Source organism: Leopardus geoffroyi, chromosome C2 (genome assembly GCF_018350155.1).
Source record: "Leopardus geoffroyi isolate Oge1 chromosome C2, O.geoffroyi_Oge1_pat1.0, whole genome shotgun sequence".
In the NCBI taxonomy this organism is placed as follows: domain Eukaryota; kingdom Metazoa; phylum Chordata; class Mammalia; order Carnivora; family Felidae; genus Leopardus; species Leopardus geoffroyi.
This window is the reverse complement of record NC_059333.1, coordinates 5,941,782-5,955,522: the sequence shown is the minus strand read 5'-3', so window position 1 is coordinate 5,955,522 and position 13,741 is coordinate 5,941,782. Positions and strand designations below refer to the sequence as shown.

The following is a 13,741-nucleotide window of genomic DNA, read 5'->3' as shown; positions in this document are numbered from 1 at the left end:
GTAAACAATGGCAAACCGGTGATGATCTTTGTACCTCTGACTTTGACCTTTAAAAAAGAAAAAAAAAAAAAAAAAAAAAACCACGCACAAATCTAGCAGCTCTTTCCCTTGGCAGAATGTGGGGCTGAGACCCAGCTCACTTCCCACCTGGCTCCACTAGGTGGCCCCTCGTGCTCTCGGATGTCTGCGAGGCGTGCAGACAGGTGAATGAATCTCATTGGCTTACGGGAGGCATGATGCCACCGGGCAGCCCTTTTTAAGAGAAAAGCCAGGACCGGTGGAAGAGCGACCCCTGAGCAGCGATCCGGGTGCTGAGCACGGTGCTGAGCGCAGGGATCCCGCGGCTGCCGCGTTACAGCAACATGAGCGAGGTGAGTGGCCCTCGTACTTGGAGAGGGAGACTTGGGGGTGACCAGTGCGCGGGCCGCAGGGGGTCTCGGGAGACGCCAGGGGTCTCCGAGTGGTGGTCGATCAGCCCTGTGACTCTTTGCTCGGAGGGCTGGCCCCCGTTGCTGTCCTGGTTTGCGGTGGCAGATGCAGAGAGGTTGGTGAAGTTTGCAACTTTTTAAAAATTCGCCTTGGAAAGAAAGGGATGGCTTGTTGGCTTCTGATTTAATCGTGACTTTGGAAAGTGCTTTGGGTTGGACACCTCGGGAGAGAAAGCCGAGGGTCTCAGCCTCGCCGGAGGTTTCCTGTGCTTCCCGCCTGTCCTCACGTGTTTGCTTTGGCGGATGGCTTTCAGGACGCTGGCAGGCGGGCCAGCCGGTGACGGTCGGCCTTGGAAGAGACGTGGGGGAAGGACTGCACGGCTCGGCCGCACAAACTACATCTGCAGCTAGTTAGGGCGTCAGTGAAAGAGGCAAATCGCTCGAACCATGAACAATCTGTGTGTAGGGATGGGGCTCGGGCACCGGCGAGACTTTGACATAGGAACAGCTACATTTCTTCTGATTGCAAGTCCCTTCCCTGAATATGTTTATAGAGACGGTATTTTGTTGGGGGCAAACCTATAGATAGCTCATTTTATTTCAAAAAGATCACGTTCTCTTTCTTTTAAACGCGGCAGGTTTGGGGTTGTACAAACCACCCTCTAATTCAGCTCAGTAGTGGAGACAAGTCCGTTTTTATTTCCTTTTGGTCGGCACTTAAATAATTACTTTTATCTTCTCTGTCTTTTTTTTTGACAGATGGGTGATCCTTTTTTTGGGAATTCTAGAGTAAAATTAACGACTTCAGAAATAAGAGGCGTCTTCACTGCGTTTGTCTCTCCGATGGGTGACTTTTGACATAAACATGACAGGAAGACAGAGGAGGCAAAGCGTAGACGGTTTGGGAATGGGGTTTGGGACGGAGCCAAGGGCTCGAGTGAGGAAGGGGGCAAGTGTGGAGGAAGATGGGAAGGCTGTAAGCCTCTCAGCCCCAGATAAGGCTGCGGTGGGGGGGCTCCAGTAAAGCCAGCGCACCTCACTTTTGTCTGTTCTCAGCCCCCAGCTTGGCATCTAGCGCTCCACTGGTGTTACCTTATTTGCCCCCTCAAATCCTGTGAGGTAGGTGCTGGTATTTATTCCCCATTGACAGATGAGGAAACTGAGGCAGAGAGAAGTTCAAGGTCAGCCGGTTCAAAGTCGGCGGCTAGCAAAGGGCAGGGCTTGGGCGGCCTTGCTGGGTTTCTGCGCACCGGGAGTCACAGAAGGAGCCGGAGGAGGGTGGGGAGGGGGCGAGGGAGAGGCAGCTGGGGCCTGGAGCAGAGACAGGGCGAGGAGGACCAGGCCTCTGTGCCTTGCAGCCTCCTGGAGACTTCAGAAGCTTCCACCCTGGGTCAGCAACCTGTGCTCACAAGAAGCCATGGCTGGCTGTGGAGAGTGGGCTTCCCAGAGGAGGAGTCAGAAAACAGTACAGCACTGGGGGCCCTTCTTCGATAGTCAGCCTCCCCCCGGGCTCTTCTGGGGTCGTGATGTTCCTGCTGGGTCCCCTCCGGCTGTCACCCCATCTGCAGCCGAGGCTGAAGCCCGGCGTCGTGAACACATGAGCTTTCCAGAATGCTTCAGCTCAGCGGTGTTCACCTCACCGTGGGTCCCCCGGGAGAGAGCACACGTCCCACAGCTCAGCCCACGATTAGGGTCACAGCCTCTTTCTGCTGCACATAAAATTGGGGCAGCTCTGCGGCCGCCCCCCGCCCCCGCCCCATTCCATCAGCCTCGTTAACAGCCAACCGCAAGGGTTTCCTTGAATGTTGCTAAAATCCCGCAGGAGGGGCATCCGTCTCCTCTGCCCCCTTTGCTTCCGCGACACCCCTTCCAGCTCCTCCCTTTCTCCCTCCTGTCCCTCTTGCACCTAGTCCCCCCTCTGTTACGTGCAGCCCCGGTGCTCTGGCCACCAGCTGGGTGAACAGCTCTCTGCCTGATCCCTGACTTTCCAGGTGTGTGTCCCTCAGAGAGTGGGAGTGAGTCCTTTCACTAGAACTCAAATCTGCTTAAAACATTTAATAAAGTCGAACAGACGCTCCTTTCCAGGTGGAGAACTGAACGTCCCCCCAGCCCAGAGCTTTTGCTTGGTTGGGTGAATTACGTGTGGCTTCTTGTTTTAATAGCTCTCAGGCAGGGGTTGATTCCAGATGATCGTTTGCTTACTCGTGTCACTGATTGCTGCAGAGGGCCAAAGCCAGGGGTTTTGTCAGCCTCTCCTCCGACTTCGGGATTTGCTGGAGTCTGGTGGGCAAAGAGCACCGGCTCCAGCTGGCAGGGTTTGGTGCCCGCTGCGGAAATCCCTGAGCTCACAGCTGCTCCCCTGGGGCCATGCTGGGGCGGGGCTGGGAGGAGAGGCCCCCAAAGGGCCAAGTGCTCCCCGGTGGGCCTTGGTCCTACGGGGCTTCTAGCCTTTAGGGGGAAGGCGGTGAGAGGTGGGGACTCGGGGACTGAGCCTGGAGCCGGCTTTCAACTGGGTGACGCCACGACCCAGTGTCTCCTCCGTCCCCCGTGGCAATGCATTGCTCGGGGAATGAGGGGATTGAAAAGAGCAGCTCCAGTACAGCGAGGGGAGTCAAGTCCAAATTTAGGGCACCGAGAGAGTGGAGGTGGTTTGTGGGGGTGTCTAATTTACATTTCAGTATTAAAGTATGTCAGATGGGCCGGGAGGTAATTTAGCAGGGATCAAAATGCAGGTTAAGGTGTATTAACTGGATCAGAAATCCTAACCACCAAAGTCAAGGTTAACAAAGTCACCCTCTTCTCTCTCCGCCTGGACCCCCGCACAGGAGAAGAATGAGACTCCCTTTGTTGAGCCACCAAATAGGAGTCCCATAACACCGACAGTCCCATTTTCTCATCCAGGTGTGCGTTTTTAAGTTGCTTTTCATTTTTTTTAATGTTTGTGTATTTTTGAGAGAGAGAGAGAGAGAGAGAGAGAGTGAGTGAGCACAGGGGGCAGAGAGAGACACACACAGAATCTGAAGCAGGCTGCAGGCTCCGAGCTGTCAGCACAGAGCCCGATGCAGGGCTCAAACCCACGAACCAGGAGATCATGACCTGAGCTGAAGTTGGATGCTTAACCAATGGAGCCACCCAGGCGCCCCTTAAGTTGCTTTTCAAAAGAACTGATTTAGGAGAGCCAGGAGCAAGATTTTCATGCAATAAAGGCACACTTTTGGAGAATCACTTTGAAAAATGACACCCACCATCACCCTATTTTTGAGGAAGTGTGTCTGTGGGGGGGTTCCCATTGCATAATGCATCAATTGACAGCTATTAATTAGACCTGAGACCCCCTTGGGAAAGCATCCAGGATCCTAACTGTCACCACTCTTTTCTTGCATCGGCTTGGATGGGATGTTGCAACTTGGGGCCAGAGTTTCAAGCCTTTCTTCCATCCAGACGTCACCCACAAAAGGACTGTGCCTGTCAGACGCATGGAGGGAACACACTGAGGACATTTCAGGGCAAATCTTTAGACCCACGTGCCTGTCCTTAGCACAGAATCAGAAGCTACTGCCTACACACTAAGTTTCTAAAGGAAGAGGAGAAGAGTGAACAACATTGTCTGGAGAGAGATATGCAAGGGGAAGGAATGCTCCCTTGAATCTTGCAGGGGGGCATAGAAAGGACAGGATTTTTGTTTTCAAAAGTAGCCGCCGCTTGGGGCTTACCTAGGCAGCCCCTGGGACAACCCATTGCTAAGATAAATAGTAGGGAAGAGAACTACAGTGAAAATTGTCATAGTCGTGTGCTTCTTGTGATGTCATAGTGAACCGAGCAGATGCCAGAGGACGGATGAGCAGGCTTGCAGATAACTGTGCAGGGTAGACCAGTTACACCCAGATTCCAAGCGTAACTGCATAAAATGTGGATTTTCCAACTGGCCCCAAAGGCCTGGCAGCAGCAGGCCAAATGATGACCCTGTTTCTTCTATAAGTATAACCTCATTTGGGGATGTACCAGTCAGTGGCAGAGACACAGGAAGATCCAGCAAGATCCCCCCCAGTTTCTCTGGATCACACCGGGATGGGCACTCTCTCTACTCTACCTGGGGATGTTAGGTCTAGGGAGACGCCAGGTCCAACTTTGGTTCCCAGTGCAACTTTTCTCGCATGGGCAGAGGTCCCAATGCAGCCTGGAAATGTGTTTGCTGGGCTGATGGTTTACGGATTGCCATAAACTTTGTTCCCCCGGTCCCGCGCCTCATTATCGGATGGTGTGTGGTTAAGAAGTCTCACTGTTTTTCTCTTTTGAATTGAGTCAATGACTTGCAGTTGATTTTATTAAAGGTTTAGTTGAATAGTGTGATCAAGATGAAAAGGAAATACAGGTTTTTTGTTGTGGGAAGTGCCTTGAATTTATGATGAATACGTTCTCTGAACTTTTTTTTTTAATTATAATTTCTGCCTCAGTGCTTCATTAGAGGTGTTGTTATAGGTGGAAGGCGTTCACACTGCATCTGGGGGCCTTCTGTCCTCAGTGAACTGTGTGCCCTGTACCATTTGAACACCTGAACAATATCATGAGCCCAAGCCTGGGGCTTTTCATTAATTTAGAATGGCTTTCTAGAAAGGGCTTCTCACTGCGGGGGAAAGAAGGACTTTAGGGGATGCATATGCACAGATTTATATAATATTTGGCTGATAGTTTTATAAAACACAGCATTAAAGCTCATGCTGTTATTGTCTTAGTCTGTTCAGGCTGCTATAATAAAGTATCGCAGATTGAACAGCTTATAAATCGTAGGAATTTATTGCTCACGGTTCTGAAAGCTGGGAGGGAGTCTGAGATCAGGGAGCCAGTGTGATTCGGTGAGAACCCTCTTCTTCGTTCATAGACAGCCTTCTCCCTCCTGTGTCCTCATATGGTGGAAGGAGGGACAGGGAGCTCCTTGGGGTCTCTTTTTGTGAGGGCACAAGTCCCATTCACTGGGGCCCCCCCACTCGTGACCTGATCACTCCCAAAGGCCCCACCTTGTCATGCCTTCACCGTGGGGGTTAGGATTTCAGCACATGAATTTTGAAAAACACAAACATCAAGACCATAGCAAGTGTGATGGTTGCATTTTTATTTATTAGCATTATCCCCCCTAGACTGTGAGCTTCCTGGGGAGGGACAGGAACAACTTTACATTGTCCACAGGACCTGGCTCCTGGTCTGGCACTTGGTAACGTTCCCTTATTGGATGAATCAATACATTTGGGGGTATGGGTTTATCAGTTAATGTGACCAACAGACCAGACCCCCTCTTTTCTAAACGTTGGGATTTGTGGTCCAGACAGGTTTGGAGAAGAAAAGTTCTATCTTTTGTTTTTTACTCCCGGTTTGAAACCTGGGTTTGCCATTGAAATCCTTTTAAGTTGGAAATGGATACATTGTCAGATATACAAGAGAAGCGCTCTGACGGCAGGCAAAGCCATGAGAACTGGAGAGAATCCGGACAGGAAGAACTCTTGGCATTTGGAAAAATGTCAAGGAAAACAGGGACGCCGAGGGAGGGACAGAGAATTCTAACATCCTACAGTTGGGGGTCGTCTCCCTTGGGACTATTTCGCTTCAGATAAGCTCTATGAAATTCAAACAAAAGGAGCTTCAGCCAGAGAGGCAGAGCCCGTGAATGCCCTACAAAGCTGTTGGCTGTACTGAAATAGAAAACCAATTTCACTGTGCTTACAGGGGGATAAGAGAGAGCCCGAGCAGATCTTTAGGAAGATTCGTGCCGAATCACAGTCGTCCAGACTGCAGATCCTGGCACACCGTTGAAGGCAAAATATACTTTGTGTACAGAAAGCACATCGTCTGTTCAAGTTTTTAATTGCTATTTAAAAATTAGCCATTGATGTTTCTATGAATTAACCAAATGTTTTCATTTCCAATTGCATATTTAAATATCTTAAGGTGGTTTATATTTGAGCTAGGAAGACGTGACCATTCCTACACAAAAAGCGATGGGCTTGTGTGTCTTCCCCTGGGAGGTTAGGCACTGAGATGTACGACCGTGTCCCCGTGCGGTCCAACAGGCTGTGACTCCGCGTTCCTATCGTCCCCAGGTATCAACTGTTTACCATTCTTCATCCACCTTTGGAATGAAGTGAGGTATAAGTAATGAGATGCAGGTACAGGTGCACTTTGGGAGTGGGTATGAGAATGTTGTACTGATCGTTGTTCTGTGCCACAAGCCAAGCAAGCCTGACACACCCACCGGTGGCCCAGACCTATAAATCCAACATCCATTTCTGGGCTGTTGTACATGAACAGTTCCGTGTGAGTTACACATGCCAGGCATCAATCTGCTTGAATATTGTTTGTGCCTTACACATAGCCCGAAATTTATGCCTCAGAATCTCACTGAATTACTTCTCGTTCCACTTCTGAAAGGGAAACGCTTGGCCATGTTTATAACATTGCCAGTGGAAAAATCAATCACCCACTAAATGCCATTATTTTACATTTTACTCTTAAACTGCCACCTTATAAATAAAAAGAAGACAAATTGGAATCATAAAGCAGGTAGGTAATCATCCACAAATTGAAAATTCTCCTGCAGAACATCTAAGGGGAAAGAAGCCAAAAAGTGTGAATTGATAGAATTATTGCAATAAGGCAGTTTTCATACCACAATGGAAACTAGACTAGAGAACAGGAGAGTCCTTTTCCCTGGAAGGTTTCTGCCTCTGGTTTGAGGAAGTCATGGGCTTTGCCAAGACTGAAATATCTCAGTCATCCATACTTCAAGCCTTCACCCAATGGTCTGGATTGCCTTTTGAGTGTTAGTTTTTAAATATTTGGTTATGACTCCCGGACAGCTATTTGATAGCTGGGGTTGGACCTGGTTTGGCTTGAGATTATGCTTTTCCTGCCATCACAATCCCAAACTGTGGAGGAGAGTCGTGACAAAAGAAACGGTCATCTGTCCTCATACCACCACATCTGTGGCTTGGCTAAGGTTCTAACAAAGTGATTCGTTATTTTAATTTTATGCAATGTCTGGAAAGAGGACCCTGCAGGTAGCAATACTCATTAACATTTGTCTTACCCAAACAAGACAGTTAAAATGGGGCAAGAAAGTGTGTTCTCTCTTTTCCGCCAAGATTTTCTTCTTTAGTCAATATACTTTTATGTCCATCACGGGCTAAGTCCCACTATTTAAAAATTATTAAGAAATTATGCCTGTTAATTATTTTTAAAGAATGTTTTAAAGATTTTTTTTTTTATTTTTAAGTAATCTCTATACCCAACATGGGGCTTGAACTTACAACCCCAAGATCAAGAGTTGCACGCGCTCCCAACTGAGCTAGCCAGGCGCCTGGAAGGTTCTTACATATATAAATGGAAGGTCCTTACATATATAATTTCCTTATTAAGTAACATCACTCTTTCATTAGGGATTATTAGAAAAATAGCACTTTTCTTTCCCTGAGCCTGGCCAAACGGCACAGTGTACCTGGACTTTTCCTTTTCACATTTCCCAACACCTGTTTGATACACCGAGAAATCCCCGATGCCACGAATTGGTCAGATAGTCCTGGTAACGGGACTTCCTTGTGAGCCTAACTTGATGGCTGTGGTTTAGAGGCTTGTGTTGGTGCTCATGAAGATATCCCAGAACGAATCTAGCAGGATCGGTTCACATTTCTATTGTTTTCTTCTTGCTTTTGCTGACAGTGTTAGTATTCTTTTCAATCTGTGAAATTTTATGCAGGAATTTCATTGGGGTAAAAAAACACATGTCATAAAATTGACCACCTTACCCATTTTTAAGTGTATAAATTCAGTAGTGTGGTTTATTTATTTTGTTATGAAATAGACCTGCAGAACGGTTTCATCTTGTGAAACTGAAATTCTATTACCTATTAAACAGCAAATCCCCTTTCCTGTTCCCCTTATCCCCGGTGACCACCTTTCTACTTCCTGTCTCTATGTATCAGATGTCTCTATGTATCTGACTCCTCTAGGGACCTTATAGACGTGGAATCACAGAGTATCTGTCCTTTTGTGCCTGGCTGATTATACTCAGCATAAGGTCCTCCAGGTTCATCCGTATTGTGGAGTGTGACTAGGCAACACTTTTTTTAACAACATTTTTTAAAATTGATTTATTTTTAGAGAGTGAGATAGAGAGTGAGCATGAGCAGAGGAGGGGCAGAGAGAGAGAGAGAGAGAGAGAGAATCCCGAGCAGGCTCCGCACTGTCAGCACAGAGGCGGATGTGGGGCTCGATCTCACAAAATGTGAGATCATGATCTGAGTGGAGAGGAAGAGTCAGATACTTAACTGACTGAGCCACCCAGGTGCCCCTGTATGAGACTTTTTAAAAGTCACTTACCTACTTAGTGGGGAGATTAGTTCAGTTAAAAGTAGATTACATAATCTGTAAATCCTCCTCCCGGGGCTCAAGGAGCTGCGTTGCCGCATGTGGTGGTGTTCTGAGAGCAAGCCAAGAGTCACGGGAACCCCATTCTTCCCTACTCACCAAGTGACAATGTCAGTATCGATCCTGAGAGTAGCTATTGATAAAACCTAATTTCGTCCTTATAGACCTTTGATTCTAAACAGATGTAAAGAGAAATGTCAAAGTTTTCTTCACCGTGCATGTGAGAATTAAGCACCTTACAGCCCCAGAGATGCCATTCTTGGCTGCCGTCTACCAGTGGTGCCCCCTGGGGTTGTGCTGTGCACAACCTGTGCAGCCGAACATGGTGGCCTTGCCCTTTCTTGGGGTGTCGTCACCCTGCTTCAAAACCACTGACCTAGAGAAAGACTGTCGTTTCTATGGTTCTACTTAGAATTCAGAGAATTCAAGGAGACCGTACTTGTCATTTCCCTCAAAGGAGTCATTTTCAAATAGGGAACTGAGTGCCCAAAGGCGAATTTTGCTCAAAACCACAGAGCTTTTTGAGGAAAAGCCAGCGTGAGTTTCACTTACACTCTTCCCCTCCTATTACATTTCTCATTTTCTGGCATATCCTGGACACAACCCAATTTCTTTTACACCTGCCCCAATTCCATTTAGGACTTGGGCACGAAATACATGAGAAACAATATTGTCCTGGATTTTTTTTTTTTTTTTTCCATTAGTCTTGAGTGAAAAAAGAGCAGCTACGGGGATCTTGACCAAGTCATTCTTTCCCTCCCCAGGTCTTCCACTTGATCTCTAGAGGTTCAAGTATGCCCTCTGAGCCTCCCCCCGCCCCAACCCCAATAACACAAGGAGTGGCTGGTAAACGTCATCGCACTGTTGCCCCAAAAGTCCCTCACTGAGGTCTCCGTTGACAAATGCCCCTCCGCCTCACGTGGCAGTTTCCTTGACGTTGACTTTACACCGGTCTCCTTTATTACCTTGCCTTACTCTCCTTGGCTCTGCGTAAGAAAGAGCATTCTGAACCCCCAGATAAAACTCTTAAAGAACTTTTCCTCCCAGAATGGGGGCCCTGTCTATGGTTGAAACCACTGCGTGTGTAAATCAGAAATCACGTATTTGATGAGTCACCTTTCCTTCCTCCTTCTAGATTATGAAACTTGAAAGGACAGACTTGTGTCATCCCTTTTCCTCTCCCCGGCACATGCCATTCAACCTACGTGGATGGGGACTCCATTGCGTGTTGTACGTTGTGCTGGGTGAATGAATAAGGCGTGGCTGGGAGGCTAGCCCCGGAGACAGAATCACATACAATTAACTGGGCTACGGGTCTCTTCACTGTATACTCTGATCGCCAGGGATGCACAGCCTATAGCCATTGTGGAGGCTTCGGAAGGAGGAGAAGGATGTGTTCAGGGAAAGCTTCCCGGTGGGGCCCATGCTTCCAGAAGTAGGGTCTCCATACATAATGATTGAGGAATAACCACCATGGCTGATGGTTAGTCTTCAAAGTCATGAATTTTAGAACCACGTAGGGCTTTAGCAGTCTGAGTCCCATGAACAGATAGGTATCTAGGATGATAGTACAGTTGATTTATGCCTCTTGCCTAGTGATATAAATTCCCATACATGTGTCAGTGAATATTTGGGTTCTATTTAAATTATCACGTCTCCCTTTAAAAGTGCTAAGTGAGTAAAATCTGTTCGGTACATTGGAAGAAGATTACATGTGTAGTTGTGCATGTTGTTTTATTTTAAAAGTTCCATGTTCTACTTGTGAGAAGTGCCTAAGTGAATTTAGATATGCCTGTAGCCTACCTTCTGTGCGAGGATTACTGTTTGTCCAGGGTGAAATATCACTGCACACATCGCACCTCGGAGACCCCTGGTGGCATAATTTCTTCTCTTCGGAGTTTGTTCGAGGCATGGGCTCATCCCTATATTTATAACTCTGTTCTCACGTATGCATAAGTCCTGTCAAAAGATAGAGATAATACAGTGCCGCATCGCAAATATTATTTCTGGCAATGTTCTATACCTCAGAAATGTGGGCTCTTTTACCTATTCTGGAAGATAACTTCCTAAAATAGATGTAGCAATTAGTCAAGTCCTCTACCAAATACCTCATGCAAGTTTATTGTTATTTTTCCATCTAGATTTAATCCTTCCCATCTTCGAGGCAGATTCATTTCGGGGGGGGGGGCACTGTTTAGTGAATTCCCCTGCCATCATTTTTTTTTTTTTGGCTGAGTTCTTGCTGAGAGCCAGAATTGGCTGAAATTCATGAGAGAGCTCCCAGACAATTGAGTTTTGGATGAGGATTTCGAATTCTTGCATGACAAAAGCATAAAGGCAGCCTCACGGAACTTCAGCTACAAGCAGTACCCTCAGGGGACCCCACTCTCTGCTCCTATGTCCCTTTTGTATTTGGATGAAGAAGGAACTGAAGAATCTAGCAGATCTCCCTCAGAGATAAGGCGATTTAAAGACAAGTAGCAGCCTCTATAATTGTTTGCTCCCACCCGGCTTTGGGAGAAGTCTCTTTTGAGGTCCCGGTAGCTCAGACAGCACTGGAAAGTCCTGGAGAAGCCTGTGATTGGACTGCGGGGGCGGGGCAGTGACACTTGGTGGGGCCTGGTGAAAGACAGAAACGTGGGGCTCCATGGTAGACATTATTAAGAATTTCAAGACGGAAGGCGGGGGTTCCTGGGTGGCTCAGTCGGTTAGAATTCTGACTCTTGGTTTCGGCTCAGGTCATGATCTCACAGTTTGTGGGTTCAAGCCCCACATCAAGCCCGCATCGGGCTCTGCGTTGACGGTGCAGAGCCTGTTTGGGATTCTGTCTCCCTTTCTCTCTCTGCCCCTCCCCTGCTCATGCTCTCTCTCTCTCTCTGTCTCTCAAAATAAATAAGTATACTTCAAAAGAATTTTCAAGACCGTGATGACAGAGCATTACCAAGCTTGGGGCCTTTCTGAGCTGGACTCATGGGTCCTATATGACTGCATGGGTCACATGGCCACGAGGCTGGCTCTGGCTGAGGCTGGGGGCTGCCTGATTGCTTTTTGGTGGAGAGAGGGGGCGGAGAGAGAAAGCGTGTGTGCTAATGAAGCATGTTATCCCTTTGCAATGTCAGGGGCCATATATATATATATATATATATATATATATATATTTATCTATATATAGATATTTATTATAAATATATATCTATATATATTATCTATATATTTATATATAGATAATATTGATAGATAGACAGATAGATAGATAGATTCTTTTTTTCCCTCACTGAGAGGAGGCTTTCAGAATGGCCCATGCCTGACCACAGATGCAAGTGGCTCGAGGGCCTTCCCTCTGAAGGAGATGGACCACTGAGGCTGGCTCTAAGGAAGCCCACCTAGCCGCATGCTGGCATAAGAAATCAGATGATTTCTGACCTGACCCTGCAGGTCTGCTGCGAGGTGGGAGTAATAAAACTGATTAAAAAGCACTTGGAAAGCATATGCTTTTCAAAGACCGTATAAATGCTAAACGATGACCCCAATATGAAAAACTCCCCACATTCCGATTCCAAACGTCTTTGCCAAGGGTGGGTTGTTGACTCCGATGAATGTTTCGGGTGGCCTGCTCCGGCCCTCATGGCTTCTTCCCTGGGGGGGGGGGGGGGCATGTCAAGGGACACGGAGAGCAGGTGCATGAGGCTTGTTCAATTAAAGAAACATTTCGTGCTTGGGAAGTAAAGGGTTTTCATCGGAGCAGGATCCAGGGTCAGTATGTGCAGATACGAAGCCACGTGGTGGCCCAAGCTTCAGCCATTCCCATCAGCCCTGTCCCAGGAGCGCGACCGCGACGTAAATTACAGCAGAGTTGGTTTTCCAGCAGACTACGTGGGTCTGGATTTTGTAGGGGTTTAAAAATGAGAGAGGGAGCGAATACCCACCATGAAGGAGGCAGGGCGTGAGGCTGAGTTGGGAGGCGGTGCTTGCTGGTGGGCATGTGTGCATTCTGTTTCCAGCGGGGAGATTGCTAGAATTTTCACCTCCCCGGGGCGCAGCTGATCAAATAGCCCTGGACAGCTTCATCCGGTCTTCTAATCCGTCTCAATTCGCTCCTCGGGCCGTGACAGCTGATTTATGACCAGGCAGTCCCGTTTCTTCCAGAAGTATACAACCTCAGACTTGTACGGGTTCTGAAGCTATTTTCGTTTTAGTTGAGTGGGGGAGAAAAGCTGGCTGCTTCTTTATTACCAAAAAAGAAAGTCTCCAGCTTCTGAAGCCTCAAGCCCCCCCCCCCCCCCCCCCACGCCTCCCTCCACCCCGGGAGAAGCGCGCTGAGGAGGACCCGGTGCCAGGTTAGTATCTGCGTTTTATCTCAAGGAGTCAGCACACGACACTGGGCTTCAGCCTCCATAGGAGGAACGCACGGAGAGGAGTCCGCGAAACTAGTTAAATGTGCGAAAAAGAAATCAGGACACCTGGACAGAGGGAATTACTGAGCCAGAGCCGCCTGGGCTGTCCCCAAGCCCCGTTGTCACGGGTGTGGGGAAGGCGTCTGCAGGTGCGGTGTCAGAGTGGCCTGAACACCGACCGCGTCGTGGTTCCCAGGGTGGCCGACAACCTTGTGACGTGCGTTCACCCCAACCGTCCCCTGAAACTGTCCGTGCATTTTCACCCACGGAATTTTGTGTGATGTGGGTGGACGTCTACAATCAGGAGGGTCAGGAAGCACCATCGATGCCTACTCTGCCACCAGATGGGTCGAGGCACAGAATACCGGTACCGCCGAGGGCAGGGGCGCCATCAGAGGCAGACCTCCCGTCCTCCAAGGCGGTGTTGTCCCCCGTAGACGTGCAAACTGCAGCGGTAGGGGTGCCGTCTGCCTGCGTCCGAGCCCCGTCCCCTTCCACTCAGCG

The 13,741-nt window shown here is 48.3% G+C and overlaps 1 protein-coding gene across 1 annotated transcript in view; it reads left to right on the top strand.

The window, feature by feature from the left end:
- The first annotated feature begins 244 nt into the window (after positions 1-244).
- The window catches only part of PCP4 (Purkinje cell protein 4), a 60,658-nt gene continuing 47,161 nt past the window's right edge, over positions 245-13,741 (top strand). Inside the window, exon 1 of the mRNA XM_045501335.1 lies at positions 245-371. Coding sequence (XP_045357291.1) covers positions 363-371 — 9 coding nt within the window. The 5' untranslated portion in view covers positions 245-362. The remainder of the gene's footprint in view (positions 372-13,741) is intronic.